General features: G+C 39.2%; 1 protein-coding gene across 1 annotated transcript in view; it reads right to left on the bottom strand.

The window, feature by feature from the left end:
* Nucleotides 1–25,395, bottom strand: part of GAD2 (glutamate decarboxylase 2) — a 105,538-nt gene that overhangs the window by 5,836 nt on the left and 74,307 nt on the right. Inside the window, exons 12-15 of the mRNA XM_075587615.1 lie at nt 23,528–23,606; nt 18,483–18,632; nt 16,619–16,726; nt 15,375–15,464 (exon numbers count right to left, since the gene is read on the bottom strand). Coding sequence (XP_075443730.1) covers nt 15,375–15,464; nt 16,619–16,726; nt 18,483–18,632; nt 23,528–23,606 — 427 coding nt within the window. The remainder of the gene's footprint in view (nt 1–15,374; nt 15,465–16,618; nt 16,727–18,482; nt 18,633–23,527; nt 23,607–25,395) is intronic.

The following is a 25,395-nucleotide window of genomic DNA, read 5'->3' as shown; positions in this document are numbered from 1 at the left end:
TCTAGAAAAGTGAAAGGGTGATGCGTCCCTAATGAACAGAAATTAACCCCTTGGGGTATATGTGAGGTGCATTAGTATACACACTCCCAAGACTCTCCACTTTATCAACCCTGTAGGAAGTGTTTCAACTCCCATTCAACATTGATCCCATGGGGATGGAGAGTGTTGAGAGTGTGTATCCAATACATCTCCCTTTGGTTTAATGTATTTTCCCTGTTTCCACCTCTGGGATGGCATGGTACATGTTCTATAGCTTTAAATGAAAAATTATTAATACTACCTACAGGGCATGAAGAGAAATGTCTGGGCACAGGATGATTAACATCTCTCTTTTTGATTAACCTGACGTGTTCCGCAATTCTGGTTTTCAAAGGTCTTATAGTGCGGCCCACGTACAGTAGACCGCAAGCACAGTTCAAAACATAAACAACATGGGAAATATTGCAATTTAGAAATGATCTAAGATAATATTTTTGACGATCATTGTTATATAAAATAAACTTAGTTTGAACCGTGTACCTGCACATTGAGCATTTGCCACAATGAAAAAATCCCTTTGGGATGCTATTGACTTTGGAAACATTCGATCCAGAGTTGAACATACTCGGAGATAAGTGAGCAGCTAGTGTTTTTGCCTTACGATATGTAAATTTGGGGCCACCCTTCACTATATCTCGAATATCTTTGTCAAGGGACAATGTGTGCCAGTGTTTGGCAATAATATTGCAAATCTGTTGTGACTGTGAATTGAATGTGCTAATGAACATGGGACTGTTAGTGGTAGTTGAAATTATAGATCGATCTCGCAACTTCTTAGATTGATAGTCCTTTGACTTTTTGCGAATAAGAGTACTTCTGTCCATGGCATCCGCTTTATTGAATGCAGATGTGATGCCATGGACAGAGTAACCCCTTTCCAGGAATCTGTCGGACATTTCTTTAGCTCTTTGAATAAAGACATCATTGTCCGAACAGATTCTCTTTAGCCTGACAAATTGTGCTCCTGGAATATTTTTGATCAAGGAGCGTGGATGGCAGCTATGTGCATTTAGAAGTGTGTTCCTAGAGTTGTCCTTTCTATAAATATCTGTTTGTATGTTCATGTCATTGCCAACATACAGGAGCAAGTCAAGAAAATGAATATTATTAATATTATGTTGATAGGTGAATTTAAGATTATAATTATTAGTGCTAATGTGTTCAATGAAAGAAAAAAGTGAAATTTCATCACCCTTCCAAATAAATATCAAATCATCAATGTATCTTCCAAAGTAAACAATATTGTGACGAAATGGATTGTGACTATGATAAATAAATTGTGATTCCCAAAGACCCATAAATAAGTTCGCATATGACGGTGCAAAACTCGTGCCCATAGCGGTGCCCAGTGTTTGTAAATAAAAAATAATTGTGAGTGAGTAAAAATGATATAGATTCTAATAGAAAAGTGCAATGTGATAAAGATAAAGTGGATAAATCAAGGAAGTGTTTAATGGCAGCAAGGCCGTGATGGTGTTCAATAATGGAGTACAGGGAGGTCACGTCCATGGTGACCCACCTGTACTCCTTGTGCCAAGTGAACTCCTGTATGCCGGCAACGAAATCAGTGGTGTCTCTTATGTATGAAGGTAATTGTGATACCAGTGGTTGCAAAAACCTGTCCACATACCGCGATAATCCATCTCCCAAAGATCCAATACTCGCTATGATTGGACGACCAGGAGGGTTGACCAGCGATTTATGGATCTTTGGGAGATGGTGAAATATCGGAATCACGGGATGTGGACAGGAAAGAAAATCAAACTCCTTTTTGTTGATCACATTCAAAAATTTTCCCATGTCCAGTAGCTCCAACAATTCATGTTGATACTGAAGTGTAGGATTACTCCTAAGTGGTTTGTATGTAGTACAGTCACTTAATTGTCTCATTGCTTCTGTGAAATACTGATCTTTTGACAAAATGACAAGAGCCCCGCCCTTATCTGCACTTTTAAGTATTAAGCATTAATTTCAACTACCACTAACAGTCCCATGTTCATTAGCACATTCAATTCACAGTCACAACAGATTTGCAATATTATTGCCAAACACTGGCACACATTGTCCCTTGACAAAGATATTCGAGATATAGTGAAGGGTGGCCCCAAATTTACATATCGTAAGGCAAAAACACTAGCTGCTCACTTATCTCCGAGTATGTTCAACTCTGGATCGAATGTTTCCAAAGTCAATAGCATCCCAAAGGGATTTTTTCATTGTGGCAAATGCTCAATGTGCAGGTACGCGGTTCAAACTAAGTTTATTTTATATAACAATGATCGTCAAAAATATTATCTTAGATCATTTCTAAATTGCAATATTTCCCATGTTGTTTATGTTTTGAACTGTGCTTGCGGTCTACTGTACGTGGGCCGCACTATAAGACCTTTGAAAACCAGAATTGCGGAACACGTCAGGTTAATCAAAAAGAGAGATGTTAATCATCCTGTGCCCAGACATTTCTCTTCATGCCCTGTAGGTAGTATTAATAATTTTTCATTTAAAGCTATAGAACATGTACCATGCCATCCCAGAGGTGGAAACAGGGAAAATACATTAAACCAAAGGGAGATGTATTGGATACACACTCTCAACACTCTCCATCCCCATGGGATCAATGTTGAATGGGAGTTGAAACACTTCCTACAGGGTTGATAAAGTGGAGAGTCTTGGGAGTGTGTATACTAATGCACCTCACATATACCCCAAGGGGTTAATTTCTGTTCATTAGGGACGCATCACCCTTTCACTTTTCTAGATTTAACTATTGCATTGTTTGTATTATCTGCAGGCATTAAATACAAGTTCTATGCACAATACTCATTGTATACTAAGGTATGAATTGTGATATACATTATCAATATGCATCATTTGTTGCTCTACGCACATTAGTCATTATAAATCTATCTATGAATTAGGTTTAATATGCTTCATTAATTCTTCTTGACATTTGTCCATTGGACTATATCCCCATATATATGTTCTATCCTTGTGTTTTTATAATAAAATTCAAGGGATGATACTATTTGGTATCACATATGCTGCTATTCACAGATCTTGATTTTAAATTATATGTTTAAATTTGTAATGTTTACATGTTACCATTTGGTATTGATGTTTGTTCTATTTCATACACTGCAGTGTCCACATGACCCTCCCAGTAATGATAAGTACTGATTGCTAATTGTTATCATCTGCATGCAATTATATATTGACCTATCAGGACAAGGGACTATGTATATAACACTTCAGTGTGAGAGATCTTTGTACTCTTTGATAAAGTTCCTTCACGGAACGAAACGCGTCAGAGGTGTTCTCCGTTTTGTGATGCGCAGCACTATAGTGCAATAAAGCTGTTTTTATTCATTCATGTATCCGGCTGAGTTCCTGTTGCTGTGACCACCCACCAACTACAATTCATGTTACTGCAACTACCGGTGTGGAGCACGCAAGCTACGAAGCAGAGCTGGGAGCTGACCTTCATGATTCCCCTCCTGATGAGCACATAGAAATTATTCACTACGCCCGCTCGAAGAGATCCAGGATCGCTGAGACCCAGGGCGCTCTCTACCACCATCCGCAGCATAGCTGCCGGCCCTCGGGGATGACGTCACACGCCAGCGCGACACCCGAGGAGACGAGACCAGCCAGGCACAGGCATTGAAGAGACCGGGTCGGGTAAGGGCAGCAGGCTTTTCTAGTGTGAGTACACGAGAGGGGTGGCCCTTTGGTTGCCTCTTTTCTTGTCTCGGATTTCCCCTGTGCACTAGCCCCCCACCCAGGTTGTACTACATACCGTTATCTGCCAGAGCCTGGCTGTGGTTCTCCTTCACACAGGATCTTTAAGCCTGCCCAGTAGCTGTTCACTTTCTGTTATACATGTACCAGAGACTCTTTACTCACCATTAATACCAGTCCTGTTGTGGATATTGCGAGCACTGGATATTTTGGGTTTACTCCCTTATACAACAAACTCACATGTATATTTGTGCATGTGCGCATGTTTATGTGCATGTGCGCATGTTTGTGTGTGTGTGTATATGTGTGCGTGTGCGCATGTATATGTGCATGTACGCATGTATACGTGTGTGCATGTTTGTGTGTGTATGTATGTGCGTATGCACATGTTTATGTGTGCGTGTGCGCATGTTTGCGTGTGTGTATATGTGTGCATGTGCGCATGTATACGTGTGTGCATGTATATGTGTGCATGTTTATGTGTGCGTGTGCGCATGTTTGTGTGTGTATATGTGCGCATGTATGTGTGTGTGCACATGTATATGTGTGCATGTGCGCATGTTTATGTGCGTGTGCGCATATTTATGCGCGCGTGTGCGCATGTTTGTGTGCGTGTATATGTGCGCATGTATGTGTGCGTGTGTGCATGTATGTGTGCATATGCGCATGTACAGTATGTGTGCGTGTGCGCATTTATGTGTGCGTGAGCGCATGATTATGTATATGTGTGCGTGTGCGCATGTATATGTGTGCGTGTGCGCATGTATACGTGTGTGCATGTATATGTGTGCGCGTGCATATGCGTGCGTGTGCATATATATCTATATCATACAAACACATCATACACACCTAAGCTCTGCAGGGTCCTGTGCCTGCAAAATGTCTCTGTAAAGTGCTATGTAAAACCAGCAGCGCTATACAAGAACAAGCCATTATTAATTTTAATAACACACATTGAATTGTACACATTCACATAAAATTAAATATACATATTGTTTACAGTATTATATATACAGATTTGATTTTAAATGAGTTTTTACTATTTAACATTAACTACACACGTGCAATGGAATAAGGTTTCATTAATTAATTCTGAGCTACTCCTTTTCTGCTGCTGCTCTGTCAGTTCTGGGGGAAGATCATGTGACCAGGCAATGACTGATACATTTGTGCTCATGCACGTGCACGGCTGTGGTGGGGGCAGGACTCACAAAGGGGTGTGCCAGAGCCTGTTACATTAAAGTAAGGGGTTGTGCCTTTCTAAAGGGTTGCTATAGAAACAAAAATGCTCGTTACATTAGAATACATAAAAAACTGTCTTTCAAAGTTGTTTTTTAAAAAAATGAAAATGCTACAAGTATTTTCTCACAGTACAGAACTGATTTATTAAAAAAAACACACAACATTGGTTCCAATTGCTTGATTCATACTGAACCCCCCTGTGTTAGTGTTACATTTTTAAATGTACATGTAAGTACTACTTTCACTTACTATAATGAAATTGATACATTTACTTCAAATTTGGAAGCTATACTTTTTAATAGAGTCAATGGCTGATGTATCAATAAATCTGGGGGGAAAATGTATGCAAATTGTATCATTTTAATCTTGTGTCTCTCTGCATCAATGTATCAACGTATGTGGTCCAAGTTTTGTGCCAGGTGCTTTAGGATGTGATTGCAAAGTATCAGAGAAGTTACATGACACATGGATTATAATGAGATTTAGTTCCAGAAAATTTCTGCCAAATCTGAAGTGGTGTAAACCTTTCTAGCTAACAATATGCCTCATGTGGGAAACACTTTCAAACATTTGAAGCAAACAGATGCAGTAAAAAGGAACTGTGATGGTAAGGGCAGTGTGGCATGGTATATTAAAGGGTAAACTCGCTTGTTGCCCATACCAGTCAAGATGGTGACCAACCCATAGGGTTAACTGGTCATCTCTAGGTTGTTAAATGGCTACCAGCCTTGCTAATATCTAACTAGAAATCTGTGTATTGCTAGTACACTATGTAACTATATAATATGGGATGTTTATTGGGTGGTTTTGTGATATCCATATGACTCATTCTATGCTTCGGAAACTAACAATAATCAAGTGGCTAGCATACAGGGAGTCAGAGGACTAGCCTAGTCTGTGCACAATGACGAGGTTGGGAAGAGCGAGTCCTGCTTATGTTGGGGAGGTACATACTCCAAAGGTGGAGCATTGTTCTTTCCTCGGCAGCCAAACACCTACTCCTGCGGAAGGTATGGTTCTGTAATTTGGAACTGAGGCCTGGGTTCTGACCCTGTCGGCTTGATTTGCATTGTTTAATTTCCAGTGTCTCACGTTCCCAAGCCCGCACCTTCGAGCTGTCCTTAGGCACTGGCTCCAGCCCTGTTTGGTCCATTCCGAACAAGCCCTTGGCTCCTAATGGGCTCAGTGGAGAAAAGCTGGTCGGCACAGGTTCTCCATGTTTTCAGATGGAGACTAGAAGCTGATGCCGATCAGGATTTCACAGTTGTTCATGGCTGATCTCGGTGACTAGATGCCAACTGCAAAAGTGAACTGTGAACTGAGAGGTACTTATCCATTGTTACTGGGATACTCTGGGATGGACAGAATGAGGAGCCATCCCGGGTAAGCTCACTTCGGCTGCACCCTGCAATGAGCGAACCAGTAGTTCCCTGTAAAACCATCTTATGGTGAGTTGTTGTTGTGTTTGTGCATTGTGTTGTTCCCTGTTTGCGACGGCCAGAATAAACCTCAGTTTATTGAACTCTTTCGTTCTGCCTAGTGTTGGCAATCACTGTAAAAGTCTTATCTACCATGACAGGAGCAATGTAACCACTTTTTTTGCACTTTCACTGGGTTGATAGATGACCTCCTTACTCCTCAGACTTCCTTTCACTATAAGAAATAGCATTTTTTAAACTGTGTCTTGAAACATTCCAAAAGTGCTGTAATTCCAGATAAAGGTTTTTGTGTGTTGATAATACACCATGTATTCTGATTGAAAGATCACTAAAAGTCACATGGGCACAACTGTAACTCAATAAGAGGAAACCTAACAAGATTCAGAGATCAATCACATAAGGAGCTATTTCAAGAACACGACAGATCTCCAAAATAAAGCTGGAGAAATATTAAAAACAGGAAAGAATAAAAGAGATGAGAAATCGGGAAGTAGGAAAATGCGAAAACCACTGGTAGAAACTTAAAAAAGGAGCAATCAGTGTCTCTCTTTTCTGTCCATTTTTCTTCATTTTAATGGTTCTACGCGTTTGATATTTTCCTTAATTTTTTTCTTTTTCAGCCCTTCTGTTGTAGATTTGCTGGTGTGCTTGGGATCATTGTCCTGTTGCATGACCCAATTTCGGCCAAGCTTTAGCTGTCAGATAGATGGCCTTACATTTGGCTCTGGAATACTTTGATATACAGAAGAGTTCATTGTCGACTCAATGACGGCAAGGTTCCCAGGTACTGTGGCTGAAAAACAAGCACAAATCATCAAGCCTCCACCACTGTGCTTGACAGTTGGAATGAGGTGTTTGTGCTGAAATGCTGTTTGGTTTTCGTCAAACGTGCGCTGCGCATTATGGCCAAACATCTTCACTTTGGTCTCGTCTGAAAAAGGACATTGTTCCAGAAGTCTTGTGGTTTGTTCAGATGCAACTTTGCAAACCTAAGCCATGCTGCCATGTTCTTTTTAGAGAGAAGAGGCTTTCTCCTGGCAACCCTTCCAAACAAACCATACTTGTTCAGTCTTTTTCTAATTGTAATGTCATGAACTTTAACATTTACTGTAACATGCTAACTGAGGCCAGTAGAGTCAGAGATGTAACTCTTGGGTTTTTTGCAATTTCTATGAGCATTGCACGGTCTGACCTTGGGGTGAATTTGCTGGGTCATCCACTTCTGGGAAGATTGGCAACTGTCTAGAATGTTTTCCACTTTTGAATAATCTTTCTCACTGTAGAATGATGGACTTTAAATTGTTTGGAAATGGCCTTATAACTTTCCCAGATTGAGGGGCAGCACAATTGCTTCTCTAAGATCATTGCAGATGTCTTTACTCCTTGGCATTGTGTTAAAACACACCTGACTGCTCCAGACCAGCAAACTGCTACAACTTCGACTTTTATACAGGTGGTCACACTTGCTGATGATCAATTAATCAAGGGCATTTGATTAGCAGCACCTGTCTGCTACTAATCATCTTAATTCCTATGGAATCAGTAAGGGTGTACAGGCATACCCCGGTTTAAGGACACTCACTCGAAGTACACTCGCGAGTAAGTACATATCGCCCAATAGGCAAACGGCAGCTCGCGCATGCACCTGTCATCATGTCCTGAACAGCAATACCGGCTCCCTACCTGCACCGAAACTGTGCGCAAGCGGGGAGACTATAGAGCCTGTTACAAATGCGTTATTTACATCAGTTATGCACGTATATGATGATTGCAGTACAGTACATGCATCGATAAGTGGGGAAAAGGTAGTGCTTCACTTTAAGTACATTTTCGCTTTACATACATGCTCCGGTCCCATTGCGTACGTTAATGCGGGTTATGCCTGTACTTAGTTTTTCACACACAGCTTCTCCATTTTGGCTTTATTTTTGTTAAATAAATCATGACACGGTGTAATATGTCATGTGTTGTTGTTCATCTGAGGTTGTATTTACCTAATTTTTAGACCTGCTAAGGAACAGATGATTGTTATTATGTCCTGATATGTAAAACTATGGAATTCAAAGAGGGTGTACTTTCTTTTTCACATGACTGTATATATGTATACGATACCGTTCCGAAGAGAGGAAATAAGAGACAGCACTCAATGTATGTATGTATGCCGTGATGACGCGGTCCTTTTGCCGTGATGACGCGGTCTACAACCCCGAAACTGCTTTATAACCGGGATCGCGTAAAAATTTCACCGGCATATAGATCTCTCTCCTCATTGCAGATGTCAGGTCTCTCCTCTCTCTCCCATCTCTCTCCCCTCTCTCTCCCCTCACTTCATAGGGCTGTGTCAACTATGTAAATGTTAAATGTTAAGTTTATTTCTAGATGTCTGTAATAAATAATTATTAATTATTTATTATTATTAATAATAATTATTATTAATACTAGTTATAATTGTTATTGATTATTATTATTAATAATAATTATTTATCATTAATTATTAATATTAATAATTATTATTATTATTACTATTAATTATTTATTAATATTATTATTGATAAATTATACAATATAATAAAAATAAAATAATAATTTATAAATTTATTTAATTTTTTTTATAATTTATCAATTATACCATATCATACAGGAATCGAACCCACGACCTTTCATATGCTGGTTAAGGTTTGTACCTCTACACCACAGAGACTGTGATGTTACAGACATCTAGAAATAAATGTAACTTTTAACATTTACTATTTAGAGGTAAGAGGTAAGGCAGGTATCAGTATATGGAAGGTCCTGAGTTCGATCCCTGCATGTGTATTATACAAAATGTATTAATGTTCAATTCCCACATGGGGTGTGTATGTGTCCGTTAGTCAAATCGGGAGCCATGCTCAGACCGCGTTATAAGCAGATTCGCATTGTAGCAGATTGCACTATAACAGGGTTGAGCTGTATATGTATATATTCTCTTCCTCTCACAAATATTGTTGTTTTTTGTCTCAGTTGATCAAGAGACTGAGAGAGCAGACTAGTCACAGTACCCAAGTCTGCAACGTAGCTACTTAAACATATACAAACATCACTGCCTGAATGTCAGTCTCAGTGTTAGTGAAGACAGAACTGTTTGTTAAAGTAGTGGAATATTAATAGACTGATCACAATCGCTATAGCCACATTAAAAATATCCTACATTCATCTAATGTAATTATATTTTTTTGTGTAGCAACACATATGTAGCCCTTTTTCTGAACCCTCCCAAAGGAACTACTGGTCGCTGTACAACACCTGCGGCTCCAGGAGATCTGAGCCTCCGCTAGCTGGGAGCCTGGGGTAATACTTACACATTTCGTTAGCGCAGCGCCTCCACTTACCTAGGATCCCCGTGATGTGAGATTCCCCTGGGCAAGAAACATACAACACTATGATTGTAACTGGGTTTTACTAATGAGAATGCAACATAGCAATAACACATACATATGCTCATACTCTAACGGTATAACTTTAGCACTGCCCCCCGTCTCCGTCCCCTCACCGCGTGCCCCACACACCGTGTCCATATATAGTATATTGATATAGGCTCAGTTCTTTAGCCACTCGCTCAGTGTCCCTAAAGAGCTACGCCTAAGGCAGGATCAGCGCCTGATGACCGGTGTTGGTGCACTTGAGGATATAGTACCTGCCGAGCACTCCAGTGGTCGGATCTGCAACTACTTCACAAAGGATCCGTCGAGTTCCGGCCCGACATCCAGGATCCACCGTCCGGGAAGACCCCAACAAGATGGCCTCTGCAACCGCACTAAAGGGCAGCGCCCAACTTCCTGCACCGGTACGCAGCTTCAATGGAGTCCCTATCTGACTCCGTGAACTAACGTGACACTCGATGCACTATAGGCCGTCCCTACAGCACAGCAACCTTAGATGGCTTTAGCGAAACTCCTAGGGCCTACGGGGTAGCCTATCCTATGCAGGTGGGTCACTGACCCCCTGCACCCATACTACCTCTCCTGTGCCCACCCGGGTCCCCTCTGGCTAACTCAGCCTAACGCCTGCAGCAAACACACTGCACACACACACAGTCAACCTGCAGCAACCCACTGCACACGCACAGTCAACCTGCAGAAACCCACTGCACACGCTGCATACACTGTGCCTACTTGTCAGCGCTCACAGCACTACCAGCTGTGACACTGACAAGCCTGCACCATCACACACCTAAGGGCAGAGTCCCTAACCTAGGGGCTGTCCCTCAGTACTACCCACTACCCTTTTGGGGATTGGGGCCTGCCTGGGACTTGGGGATCCTTACCTGGTTCAGGAGCCACTTGCTCCCTACACCCTTCCTCCCCCTTCCTGCTCCCAGCTTCAACTGCCAAACGTGGTCCCCGCAACATTGTAGCCTTCCTCCACAGGAGAAGCTGCAAAACCCTATTTGCTGGCTGGCTGCACGTGATGTGGGTGAAAGGGCAATCCCCAGAGGCTGCTGTTAATTGTAGTCCACTCAGGACCTCTTTAGCATTGGGACCGCGTGCGCTACCCTTACTGCGCCTGCGCGACCAACGCGCACGCTTGCACAACCTGTCATGGCGGCTTCCACTAGCTGGGTGTGCCACAGAGCCTCGGAGCGCTACATGGGGGGTCTCTGGGGCTGAAAAGAGACCGGGGTTACACATAGTTAGGGGAGAGCGTTCTGTGGTCTGTGGCATGTATACACTCGCCCCTATGTAGGTGACGTCAGAGCGGTGACCGATGTGCGTTTTGTGTAAGGATGGTTCTTGAAGGGTACACGAGAATTAGATTGAATTATATGCTTAGATACTGTATATCCAAGAGGATGAAAATAATAGATGTTTCCTTATATAAAACACAATGTATTTATGTTTCAGTGGTGTTCTGTGAAAATCCCTTGCCAGTTTTTCTTACAGTAAATGAAAATATCACTTGTGAGCACATTCACATGTCATAGACAGGTCTGCAAACCAGCTTTTCTTAGAAAAGCTTCCAATGAATGGATGTACTGTATTCTTTATATGCTACATAATAATTGTCTTAGATAGCTGTGCCTCTGCAGATATAGCGTAAGTGTACTTTAATATTTGTAAGCTATATGTACTGTTATCCTGGTAAAGTATTGCTGCCACCTCAGTCAATGGTAATTCAGCATACTGCCCCTTGGTGGCATTCAGTAAAAAATTATTTATTTATGAGAAACTTTGGGGTACTCACAATTCAGAGTACACTATTGTTAATGATTATTTTTCTTGTGTTAAATAATGCATTATTGTTCCAGCATCCAGAAGATTATCTCTGTTTTATAAATCTGGATCTTTTATTTATAATTGTGTAGTTTATTAAAGTCATACAACAAAAGACAGGGGAGCCCCATGCTACATCCAATTGACAAAACATATATGGTAATAAGTATAAAGTTAAATACTTCAATATTAATATTTTCTTCAACATTTAGTTAAACCCTTTGGCCAAAGCGTCAAAAGCCTGCATACCAACGTCAAGGCATAACCAAATTTGCAGGTCCTAAAACTACACTGTGAACCTTTCCTTTTACCTCTGTATGAGGGGAACAACCATAGTAGGTCCTGTCCATACAGCAAAATGAAAAAGGGTTTAACTAAATGACCAAGAAAATATTATTATTGAAGTATTTCACGTTATACTTATTACCATATATGTTTTGCCAATTGGATGTAGCATTGAGCACCCCTGTCTTTTGTTGTATACATTTGCCATGCTCAGTAGCACTCCTTTTGACATAAATATATATATATATATATATGATGTGGTGGGTGTTGGTGTTTGAGCAAACTTGGAATGTGTTTGTTAATTCAATTTCTAACTGGCAACGGTTGTTTGGAGGTAGGTGGCCCCTCCTCCCAGAGCTCACCTCTCCCCACTTTGTATTGTATTGTATGTCTTTATTTATATAGCGCCATTAATGTACATAGCGCTTCACAGTAGAAATACACATGGTAATCAAATAAATAACAGATAATATAAATAACAGATCATGGGAATAAGTGCTTTAGACATAAAAGTAACATTAAGGAAGAGGAGTCCCTGCCCCGAGGAGCTTGCAGTCTAATTGGTAGGTAGGGAGAACGTAGAGAGACAGTAGGAGGGAGTTCTGGTAAGTGCGTCTGCAGGGGGCCAGGCTTTATGTATCATGTGTTCAGAATATCCACAGTGCTATTCATATGCTTCTTTAAGCAAGTGTGTCTTAAGGTGGGTCTTAAAGGTGGATAGAGAGGGTGCTAGTCGGGTACTGAGGGGAAGGGCATTCCAGAGGTGTGGGGCAGTCAGTGAAAAAGGTTTAAGGCCGGAGAGGGCTTTAGATACAAAGGGGGTAGAAAGAAGATAATTTGGGAGTTTTTTTCATTTTACTATATGGACAGGACCTATTATGGTTGCTCCCCCTCATGCAGAGGTAAAAGGGAAGGTGTATGTGTATTTATTAAAGTCACCATAAGTATAATGGTTGCTGCTATTTTTGTTATTTAAGTAGCTTCCTCTCTTGTGGGCCAGTGGTTACACTCAAATATATGTCGCCGGTTCCACCCCTTTTAAGTGCATATCCTCCATGCGCCGCAACACTGTTCAATCACTTATTTTAGCAGAATGGCCCCCCTTTCTCCCCACCCCCTCACCAAGACCTACCTGTAGTGTGGGGCCTTATCCGGAAGCAGCGTCAGCTAATGCAAATGTGAGGCCCCACCTTGGGGGACCCCATTTTTCCGAGATACTTACCAGTGAAGTTACCAGCATTACTTCCCGGGTTGGTGAGGGGATTTAAAAATCCAGCCTATAGGAATCAATGGCATTGCGGCATGCTATTGGATCCACATTTGGGAGGCAATTTTGTTTCCCTGGCAATTTTGCCAGTAACTACCGTGGGAAACTGTGTATTGCCAGAGTTGAAAAAAGCAGGGTTCAGCCCGGGGTACTATTCGTGTAAAAGTACAGGCGAGTTAAAAAAAAAAAAAGTAGGACAGGCATTGCGGCATTAATTCCCATCCAGTGAGGTTGACAAACTGAGAAAATTGTTTCCGAACTGATTGGAGGTACATATTCTAACCCACACATTGTGCGGTATTCCTTTGCCAATAAAAGATGAGCGAAACTACCGTGTACAATATGTTGAAGCGGGGTAAAAAAAATCCCAATACCACATGCACAAATGGCAATCACAAATTCATGGTTCATTTGCAGAGTAATCAAGTGCATCAAATGTTTTAAGGCAATTTTAATATCAATGAAACAGGATAAGCAAACACATGAAACAAATAGCTCAATATTATCAACAACACACGTCAGACATATTGTTGGAAGAGCAGTCCTCTCGGTATCTAAGCTAGGGGTGTTCAAATCCAGCACTCAAGCCCCTAACCCCCATAACAGGTCAGGTTTTCAGGATATCCAAGCTTTTAGCAGAGGTGGCTCAGTCAGTCCCTGCTTCAGCACAGTTTGTTCAATCAGAGGCTCAGTCTTTGACTAAGCCTCTGGTTGAGCCACCTGTGCGCTGAAGCTGGGATATCCTGAAAGCCTGACCTGTTGGGGGGGAGGGGGGCTTGAGGACTGGAGTTGAGCCCCCCTGCTCTAAGCAATACTCAGAAGTCTAGGGTCATCAATCTGAGTGTAACTTCAAATACCATGAAACAAAAGACCATGGGAACAAAACCCTACAAATGTAGGTGTCCTTAATGTTCCTGACGCTAAGATTTGCACGTGGTCCTGTAACCGTGCCAATTGCGGCCCGGAAACACTGCGGGAGGTCCTATTGAAAGGAATGGAGCCCCCTGCAGCACCGTCACGGCAGCCACATCCCCCATGGCATCGGGAACTGGAAGTGTGGCTACATCTGTACACTATGTTATCATATTTGAATAAAGCTTAAACAAGGATAAATGATTTGTGTCATATTCCCCTATATACAGTCAGGCTCTCAAGTAAATACCACTGTTGAAATCAATAAAATATTTGATAAAATAGGCTCCCGTGATCTCGGCACACTTCCTGCAACTATGCTGAAATGTAAGATATTTCCTTGACTCATGGCAAATAAAGATCATTGTGTGTCATTTAATCTCTTATGACATAGTAGGACGTGTCACAGTGTGTCATTTCATATTTGGATCAAATATATTCATGGTACTGAAACATGTCACAAAACAATAGGGGCTATATACAGTATCAAACTGTGTATAGGGTCATTTTCATCTTTCATCAGCATCTGTGTGCTTGAATGTTTAAGCACTTTGCTGGACTTTTTGCCCTATGTGTGTAAGTTTATAACAGTGTCAAAATGGACAAGTTTGTGATGCACAGATTATAATCAAGGTGCATCAAATTGGGGACCTCTAGGCATTGCCTCTTCTCCCTTCAATCCTTGTAAAAAAAATTTGCCAAATTTACGGTGGTGTAAATTTCTTTCTTCTAAAAAAGTGCACCCCGTGTAAGTAACTGTTTCTATGCTCTAAAATTAGTACAATGCGTCATTTTTTTTTTTTTTGCTACAAAATTGCGTGGATACACCCAGTAACCCCAAATTAGTGTGATCCTCTCTGGCAAAAGAAACTCAACAAAAATATGCAATAGCTAGAAAGTCATTTCAATTTGGCAGCCTATGCACTTTTGGTCATATTCCCTTGGATGAGTCATACGATGCATTCTAGCGCCAGAAGGTGTCTTATGTCATAGCACTGCTTAGTAAACATGGCTTTCTGTATTGTTAATTACTTGGTATGGAAAATGTAAGCAAATATAAGCATTCAGTAGTATGCATCCATGCATTCAGACAAACATGAACTTGTGCAAGGATGACAATTTTACTTCCCATTGTTTTCCCATTTTAGTCATTTATAAACTGAACATTTATGCTAATAAAAGAAAGTAATGATATTTTACCTTCAACAGTCGACTCATTCTTTCCTCTTTGTTTTCCACGTTTCGTAAACTCGGTGGTATATACCAGAAGCACACATTTGTATGCTGGGGCTGTTAAAATATATGTGATGAATTAGATTTAATGAATGCCACTATGGTCAACTTACTTCATAAAGTAATACTTAGACAATACTTACAGTATGTGGATGTGATAATAGGTTTCATTACAGAAAATAAACAGGGTATATTCTTATACATTTTGAGATTAGTTTATATTTAAAACATTCATAGTTCAAGATTTTTACCAGTGTTTTTCAAGCACTTTAGATACCGTACAATCAAATTACTAATACCAAATAGTACAATGATCGCAATGTTATTTTTATCCACAACTTGATATATTCATAGATTCATTTAACTACATTTTCAGAATGTTAAATATTTTGCAAGGGTGGGAGGGATTATAACAAAGTCCTGCAAACAAACAAACAAAACCTCCTCCATACTGATTCATTACAAACCAAAACTAAAAAGACCAAATAAAAGTTTAGTAGGCTTACCAACTCCCTCCTCCATGATCATTAAACGTTTAACTTTGTATTAGGAATGATCAGTGCCCTCTATCAGCCATATAGACAAAGAATCTGTCAGATTTAGAAAACTATATAGACACTAATATGGCTACAAATATTTGTATACTATACAGTAGTATGCCTTGTCTAAGAAGCGTGTTTGAAAAGGAGGGAGGGGGGATAGATGATGTTTTTTGTTTATAGTGTTGAATACATTGGATATCTTTTTAACTACACCAAATTGTGTTCTGCTAGAACGTTTGACTATCATCGATTTAGAGTTTTAGGTTGTCATTGGTTTGATTGCTATTCGACCAACTCTTACATCCTTTTGTGTTGTTTTCAGTATCTGGACACACACACACACACCTTTATGAACAGCTGTTCAACATCATCTGTTGCAAAAGCTAAATTGTTGGAATAATTGATTATGACCAGTAGCATGCATGAAGAGGGAGGTTGATGGTGTCATACACTTGTAAAGGGCATCATAACATTTTATTTAATTGATGAAACAATCAAATCAAAAGATCTATCAACTCTTGTTTTTATCGGTTTCACTAATTCAATGTGTTTATGTACTGTATGTTTTCCTTCATCAAAGTGTGTTCATTTTGGGAATCAACATTACATGCTGTGATTGCATACAAGTCTAAATACAAGTGATGCTTAGTCAAAGAAAAGGTACCGTACCGTTCCATCAAACACCATTTCATAACCTTCTCTGTTCTTTATTTTATAATAAAGGTATTCTGCCAGTTCTAAGCATTTATCAATCTGGGCCTCAAATCCTATGGTTCCCTAAAAAGAAAACAATATTGTTGTATTTAATTACTTTACAATGAAAAGTAAGTACAGTAACCCGATTAACAATGCAAATGTAACTGTATTATGTACTGTATCTCTTTGATGCGTAAACCAAATATTAACCACCGTTCTAAATATTCAATACACAGTTACTCTCCTTGATCCTTGTGTTGTGTGTGCTGCTTTAATACTGTTCTATTGTGTCAATGTCTCCTACTGTTTAACCCTACAGGACAATTTTGGAATATAAAATAGTGTGCCCTTCATTTTTTCATCAATTTCCCTGTCAGTCAAGGTGAAAGTGCTTTACATGTTATCTAGCAACCACACCCAGTAATAATCTAAATATAATCTTGATATCCTCATATGAAATACTCTTTCAATTTAACTTTAATGTAATTACATTTTAAGGAGAGGCTATGTCATAACAAATAGACGGAAAATGTTTAAAATGTACAGATACTATAGTTCCTTAAAGTTTGTCTGCAACAGTCCTATTCTACCAGCAAACAATGATACATTTAAATAACCTAATGCCCATGGCACAGACTGCAAATCCCCCGCGCCCCATCCTCCACACCACATACTTTCTGCCATTGCTGAAAACAGGGTTAAATGAGTTACACCTACGTATATGTGTGCACTATGTGCTAGGGTCACTAAGCTTAAATCAGGGCAAATAAAGTGACATTACCTAAATGTAATGCTTTATTCACTGAGGTAATCATAAGCAAAACTAACAGCTTTAATTACGCTCATTAACATAGCGTTCACGCACTTTTTCCTTCAAGTCTTGGTGTTATTCCCAAACCAATCTCTCTCCTACGAGTAATGTCACCGATAGTCACGACTTAAGTAACGTATTTACATTATTTCTTTGCCTTAATCATAATGGACCTTAGTGAATCTAGGATGAATATCATTGAGGCTATAATGAGCTCATTTGCATGTTTACATGAGTCAAATCTGGTTAACGTAACATTATTTTCTTAGTGAATACTTCTTTGATATTAACGTTTGTTAACTTAGGTGAACATCACGTTAAATCGGCTGAAGGAGATAAGTGAATCAATGCCTATGGGAGTTGTACAAAATGTAATCTAACATTAATTCAAGGGATATCTGTCTTCTCTTTGTTGGGGTTTGCCCAGTTCCTCTTCTGACCATAACAAAGCAGTAAGTAGGTTTTTACTGTAGAAGATGCAAAAAACAGGGGAAAGCAATCAATCTTAATGCATTTCACCTTTCTAGTTTCATTATTAAGACAGCAAATCATAGCAAATACATGATTATCTTCTGATGTTTCATTTCATGTTTCTATAGCTCCATTAGAGTAGAAGAAAATGTTAAAAAGCCCTTTGAAGAAACATTAAGTCACGTTAAAATATTCTGCACATGAACAAACTGATCATTTTGAACCTAAGATCCTGGAAAAACATTCAACATACAAATTACAAAAAAGTGAATCTCTTGTATTGCCCACTCTCACTTTTATCTTTGTATTACTTTATCTTGTCTTTATTATCTTTGGCCAATATGATCACCACTTTCTGGATATATATTGTATTCATGAATTTATAAGACTATTCTAGTTTGTATAACAAACACATTAATCTAGAAATACATCTGAGGAGGACAACCATTTCAACACCAATGGTAATGAAATTATGTTAGTAGTTGTTCCATTCCTACTAAACAAACAGTTGACATTTATAATAAACATGGGATGCAACACGTAATTGTTCCTTACCTTTGCCCTCCACATTAGCCATAACTTGAATATATCAACATGGCGTCCGCACTGCAAAGCCTTGTCTCCAGTATCATAGGAGAGGTCATAGTGTTTATCTTGTTGAAAGAGGTAGGATGCATGCATTTGATTGCAGTTCTGCATTAATCCCTGCAGAATACATTGATTAACAATAATGTTACTTCATCCTACTATAGTGTTTGAGCTGATTGCTTATACCTTATTAAAACATAGAAAGTAGCAAACTGTGTTGCTAGTTCTTCAACCATGAAATTAGCTTCTGTACACTCCAGAAGCCAAGTACCCAAAGTAACCACCCTTACTATTCCTGTTTATCTATAGATGTTAGCGAATTAGTAGAATTAGTAGAATTATATAGAAATATATTGGTCACTCTACATTGATACATCTCCTATTTGTCTATATCATGCAGTTCAAAGTATTGGTAACTATATTGGTCCTTGAGTAATGCCGATTTGTGGCAAATTTAAAGAACTTTCAGGGGAGAAACATATATTTTTCATAGATTAAATATTAGTGTACAGAGTTTTTTAAACCTCATTTGTTTCTTCTTTGGGTGTTGAGTGTTTCTCTTTTTTTATAAACAAATGTAATTTCATGACAGAGCTAATAAACACGGAATAGTTGATTTTGCAAGTATTTTATTGGTGAAATTGTAAAGTGTAGTAATACTGCATTTTAAGGGTGCTTGAATAAGTACATTATCATAGGGCTGTAAATGTGGAATAGCAATGCCTAATATGTACATTACTGTCAGAGGTGCTCTCTTTTTCCTTATTTATTCCACACAAAAACATACTTGTAGTCAGAGGTAAGAGTCTGGGGGTAGAGAGAGTATTTATGGCCAGAAGCGAGTTGAGCAGGAATAGTGTACAGTATATGGGCAGCAGTGAGCGTGCACATACAGTATGAGCAGATTAATGTAAGTGCGTGTGGGCACAAATGAGTTTGTGTGTAAATGTGTAAAGGTGGGTAAGTTTATAGGCAGAGGTGAGTGTCTGTGTAAAGGGGCTACAGCCCATCAGAAAGGAGAAGACAAGACCTATACGATGACAGTAAAGATTGCACATACTGAGGGAAATGGGGAGAGAAGTTTGGAAGGGACAGACAACAATAAGATAGAGAGAAAGACAGACGACTGGCAAAGAAAAGAGAGACTTTTTACATTTTGCAATAACTAGCAATATTTCAGATTTTTATTTTGAGAGATCAAGAAGGCTATTGGGAAACAGATTTCTAAACTCGCCTGAATTTACTGGTCATTTGAGGGGGAACAAGTACTCCATGCACTGAAACCAGACCTCTTAACATCCTGTTTCATAACCTACCCACTATTCACTAAACCTCCCTCAGTTTGGGGCCACTTAACCACTTTATCTGCCAGAGCTTTAGGCCTCGGGCATGGTCAGCGCTTATGCGCTGACCCGTGCTGAGGCGCGCTGCTGCTCGGCAGTGAGTCCCTGCAGCCGCAATGAGAGCGGCTTTAGCAGGGGCTCGCTTACGCTTCTGCAAGCGTGCAGAAGCGTAATTCTTATGAAAATTTAAAATTTTCGCGCTCATGGAAGCGCAGGGCCGGTCACGTGAGTGGTTCGCCCAATGAGGGCGAACCAGCTCCGTGACGTCACTGGCCCGCCCCCCGACACGCCCCCGGATGGCGCACTGACTAAGGCCAGGGAAAGCACCCGCTTTCCCTCAGCCTCAGCGCGCCTCCGCACGGACTGAGTCACCATGGACTCAGCCTTAGAAGTGACCCTGTACAGCATCACAGACTTCAAGCAAAGCCACAAGTTTTGAAATATACAATAACTTGTTCCTCAATGTATAATACGTTATGTTACATTATTTATCTATTTGTTAGAAAGTATACAGATCTAGCTCGATTAACTTTTCCCATGCCTGGGGATTGCTGGCTGAAAAGTGCTGCAGCAATCCCTGACCATGGGAAAAGTATCAGACTGAGTTTTATGTAGCTACTGAGACTGCCTTTGGGTGCACTTTACCCAGAGCTATGAGTCATTCTGTACAAAATGCATGAAATTTAACAGGAATAAATCTTTTGTGTAGCTCCTAAAGAAATATTGTATACTACTGTATAATCTATAATTCAGAAATCCTAAAGTTCTATGTGGTTCACTTGTTAAATTGCCTGGATTTAGAAATGACAATTTTTTTAGGTGCAATTTTATATATTAGCTACTTAAAAATTCATTATTTTCTGAAAATTGTGCTTATTATTTGCGGATTTAAAGCTTCTGCAAATTAATGGAGGCTAAAAAAAAAAAAAAAAAAAGAACAGAAAAACCTTTGTTGATCTGTGTAGTCTCTGGCCAAGCATAAAGTACAAAGCAAAGCACCACCACTGATGCTTTTTTATTTCTTTATTAATGTCATATGAGACTGAAATGATGGTGGTGGTACAGTATGCTCTAGCAACACAATCCATTGTTGCAGTTAATTTTCTCTGGGTATCAGTACATGGAAATTAAGGTGAGCTCCTAATACAGATGTAGCCACCTTAACATTTTTCATGGCTGGGGAATGACAGGAGAAAATGTCCTTGGAATTGTGGGGGGGAGAGGGGGGGGAGAGGGGCGGAGGAGGGGGGGGGTAAACAGCAGGCAGCCAGTAAGATAATATTGAGCTGCTGTGGCTGCCTGCAGCTCTGACATTCCCTTGGAGTCTCAGGAAAATGCTTTTTCCCCTTGCAGCTCCGGGGAAGGTTAGTCTGGCTACATCTATATACATCCTGTCTGTGCAAGTTTTATCTCGATCTACTAATGATATGGCTGAATTCTGGGGACAGGTACACTAATATAGCAAATGTTGATATTTTCTGCTGGCGAAATTTTGTGTATATCTGAAACTTCAACAAAAACCTGCTGTAAAGTAACTGTAAGTTACTTAGAGTGCACCTTTAAACTAACTTTAATGGACGTTTTGGCAACAAACTTCGCAAATATTAATGAATATTTGGGAATATTGGGGATTCAGGAATTCGTACAATATTTACATTCAATAAAATGAAAATTACGCATTTTTTAATACTGCAAATTGAAGCAAGCATTTACTTAAACATGTCGCAGATTTACATATTTCTTCATAGGAACTTTTATGATTCACATATTTATTTTTAATAATGACGACAGTTATGTGAACGCACACATGTAAATAAAGAAACACAATTAATTTCTAGATACATTTTCATTACAGTTATAATTCTAACCATATCATAGCCCCAAGCACTAAGAAATAAACCAGAAAAGGGACACTATTTTTCCCAAAATGCTGCAGACATTTAGCACACATTTTCCACCAATTACTGTATATCCCTTCCGAATTATCAAATCATCACAGCAGTGCCAAAGGGAAATTACAGTTTATAAAGAAAAAAGGAGTCATCCACATTGTGCCTATTATACTGTATACATATCAACTCAGTCCATGTTATATAAACCATGTTTTGTTGTACTATTTGTGGTTTGTCTCTTTATAATCCTGATAGAACATGTGGAAAACAGCAGTACTCCCAGAAATCTATCAAACATTGACAAGAGGTAAGAGCTGAAACGTCTTGTCTGTTTTCATTGATTTCTGAGAGAGCTCCTGAATGTCTTTACTTTCAGACATTTTCTATGTGAAATCATGTATTCTTGTCTTCATTTCTATTCTATAAATGAAAGAACACCCCCCCTCCCCCAGAGAAATAGGTTCTGGTGTGCGTCTCTCTTGGTCCCGTAACATGCTCTGTGACATAACATCTCTTTATAAGAGGGGTATGACTGTCTGAATGGTGCTGGTGGACATCCAAAACCAAACACCAAAGATCATTAGGTAAGGCGCTTGGTGCACAAATGATGTGCATACAATCCTAAATCTATAAGAGGCTATTTCTTTTCTTTTTTACAAAGGTACAATTTAATAATTTGCCATTTCTAATATGGCACTGTACCTAATCGCTTTCTCTTTTCTGGTGCATTTTACACAACGTCTCTCAAACCTACAACATGCATAAAACTGCACCATACACACGTACATGTATTATACACATTATATAAGTTATGGTGGGTAAAAAAGGGACAGAGGCCCTCCACCGTACAGTGTACGGCAAATATAAATATCACTTGTGAGCACATTTAACACGTCTCCGACAATTCTGCAACCCTGCCTTTCACCACTACCTCTTGGCATACAATGCTTCCACTGCAGCCAGGGATTCTGGGAAATTACATGCAAATGAGCACAGTGTCACTTTTTACTTCATGTCAGTTTTAACATGGCTCACTATAAACATATGCCTTCCATATTGCACAGCTTTTAGGCATATCCAGTAAAACCTACTCACAGACGGCTATTTCAACCTTTTGGTTATCTTCAGAATGAGGCTGGTTATACTGGTTTTGCAATGGGAAGTTGGAATAGGTTACAAACCACTTTCACTGCAGGGGAAGCATTGTATGCTAAGAGATAATGGGGAAAGGCAGGTTTGCAGACCTGTCTGAGAAATGTGAATGTGCTCACAAGTGATATTTTTATTTGCAAGATTTATTCTAAAAAGTGTAGTTTTCAGGTGAATGAAAGGTGCAGTTAACTTTTTTCCTTATGGGCAAATCTTATTTAAACTCCAAGCATTACACTATTAGTTCAGATCTTCTCCTAATTTTACATTTTCCTTTTTTTCCCCTTCCCAGAGTGTTTTCAACCCATCTGGTTAATATAAAATAAAACATGGAAACTTAAGTAAAATGTTTGTTTTACTTCCATTATTAACAGTTATTGAATTAGTCTAAAATGGCACCAAGGGTACAGCATGCGATTTGTACAATTTCCAACACCAGAATTCACTAACCTCCATTATGGGTTATTGAACCGCGTTCCAAAATTGACTTGAATTGAATGGCATTTGATGCAGGACCTTGGTGTGATAATCTATACCAGAGATTAGTTAATCTCCCCCTAATAATATACATCCTTAAAAGTCAGTATATAAACACAAATAGTAACAATATGAAGACACCACACAGTACCTCTTCTCTAACCAGCAGCGCAGAGCACTGCAGTGGAACACCCATCATTTTGTGTGGATTCCATGTTACAGAATTGGCCCTGAAAACAAATAGATATGAAAAGTTAAATGACTGCATTCACTGTCTGTGTATGATAACAGATGCACTGTTACACCATCAGCAACAATGTTATATGTATAATCATTAAAACTACTGAGAGTTTAGAGATTGCATTAAAATTTGCAAACAATAAACATATTTCATGTTTCATATTCATTTGTTTAAGATGCACATGGATACTGTACTTGATTATTCAATGTACTTTGCATAAGATGCGAGACTGCTTTTAAAAACAATTGCAGCCCAAGGAACTCTGTTCTGGCTTTTTATACAAGAACACCTTTTAAAATGTGTGTAGCAAAAGTGTGGCGATTTGGTTGGTTTTAGTTAGTACCAGCCCCCCATGCCTTGACACATGCTTATGGTAAAGCAAAGAACAATAAATAATTTATTACATTATATACCTATTGTACAAGGAATCCAAGAAAAATAATCACACATATCCCCCCATAACAACTACAATTTGCAATTATAAAAAAGTTGCAATGTTCTCAAACTTAGCCATAAACTACCAACTCCAAACACCTTTCTTAGAGAGCATCTTGACTTTGATTTTTATGAATAAACTATTTAATGTGAAGGAGGCCCCTTTTCACATTTATATCGCCAACATTCACCAAAATGTGCCTGGATTGTTGTACAAGATAATTTTTGGCGATGTCATTTTTACAAAAATGTATACACTTTGCCATCTCATGAAAGGTAAACTGCATAGGAGTGCCCTGCTCATCTTTCAATATGTGTGAAAACTGTTGGCAAAAGTCTTACAAATGTTGTGAAAAGTTTTGTGAAACTTGGACACATTCGCACATCTCTAGTTCTCATACCCCTTGTATTCTCCACCTGATAGTCAGTTTCCCATCTGAATGATTCTGCCTTAAACATGTATAACATGCTCTGTATATATTCTACTACTACACAGATTATTAATAACATTGCAAGAAAAATGTGGATATCAAATACAATAGTAGTCACTTCCATACCATTGTGTCATAAGTTATTGAAAATAGAGTATGGGCTATTTCTACAAAGCCCCTTATGGCCTATTAATTCACATAGTAAATGATCAATTCATTCAAGTTAGCCATTGAGTGTCTACAGCTTAGTACTGTTTAATAATTTGGGACATTTTTTAAAAACAGATGTGAGAAAGTTCATACTAGAAGACTGGATATTAGAAATGTGGAGGGTGATTGGAGAAACACAATATACTGTACATAAATTAATATACTGGAAATTTATTTACCAGTTTCCCATGCAAGGTTGGCAATTCGATTACCGTTTTTGCTTGTTGAACAAAACTAATTACAGTAATGTCAAACTGTATTCATTGCTTCTGCTTCATTTCTACTTAATTTTCCTGTTCCTTCTACTATGTGCGATACAGAGTTGTTAAATTTAGTGGCCCAGAAGACCTTTTTTAGCTCTCTACCAATGCAGAAGCTATTGGTTTTGTTTTCATTTGGGTTTGCAATAGATTTTTTGCTTCCTCTCATTACATCCATGATATGTAGTAGCTTATAAATGAAGCAAGGGTCAAAGCTTCATAATATGAGGGACAGCTACAGTAAATAGATACTGAATACAGGGCACACTTAGGGTTTTATTGATTACATTGTGCCAGGGATTTATGAGGCCATGAGTGATTCCTTGACAAAGGCATTGTTAGCCACTGTTACGCTCCCTAGTGGTCATTCATAAAGACCTAATGCCGATGCAAAACTGATGTCATATTCACATTTTTTCTTACCACAGTTTGGCTTTTTGTA

Source organism: Ascaphus truei, chromosome 2, assembly GCF_040206685.1.
Source record: "Ascaphus truei isolate aAscTru1 chromosome 2, aAscTru1.hap1, whole genome shotgun sequence".
In the NCBI taxonomy this organism is placed as follows: Eukaryota; Metazoa; Chordata; class Amphibia; order Anura; family Ascaphidae; genus Ascaphus; species Ascaphus truei.
This window is presented reverse-complemented; position numbering and strand designations above follow the sequence as displayed.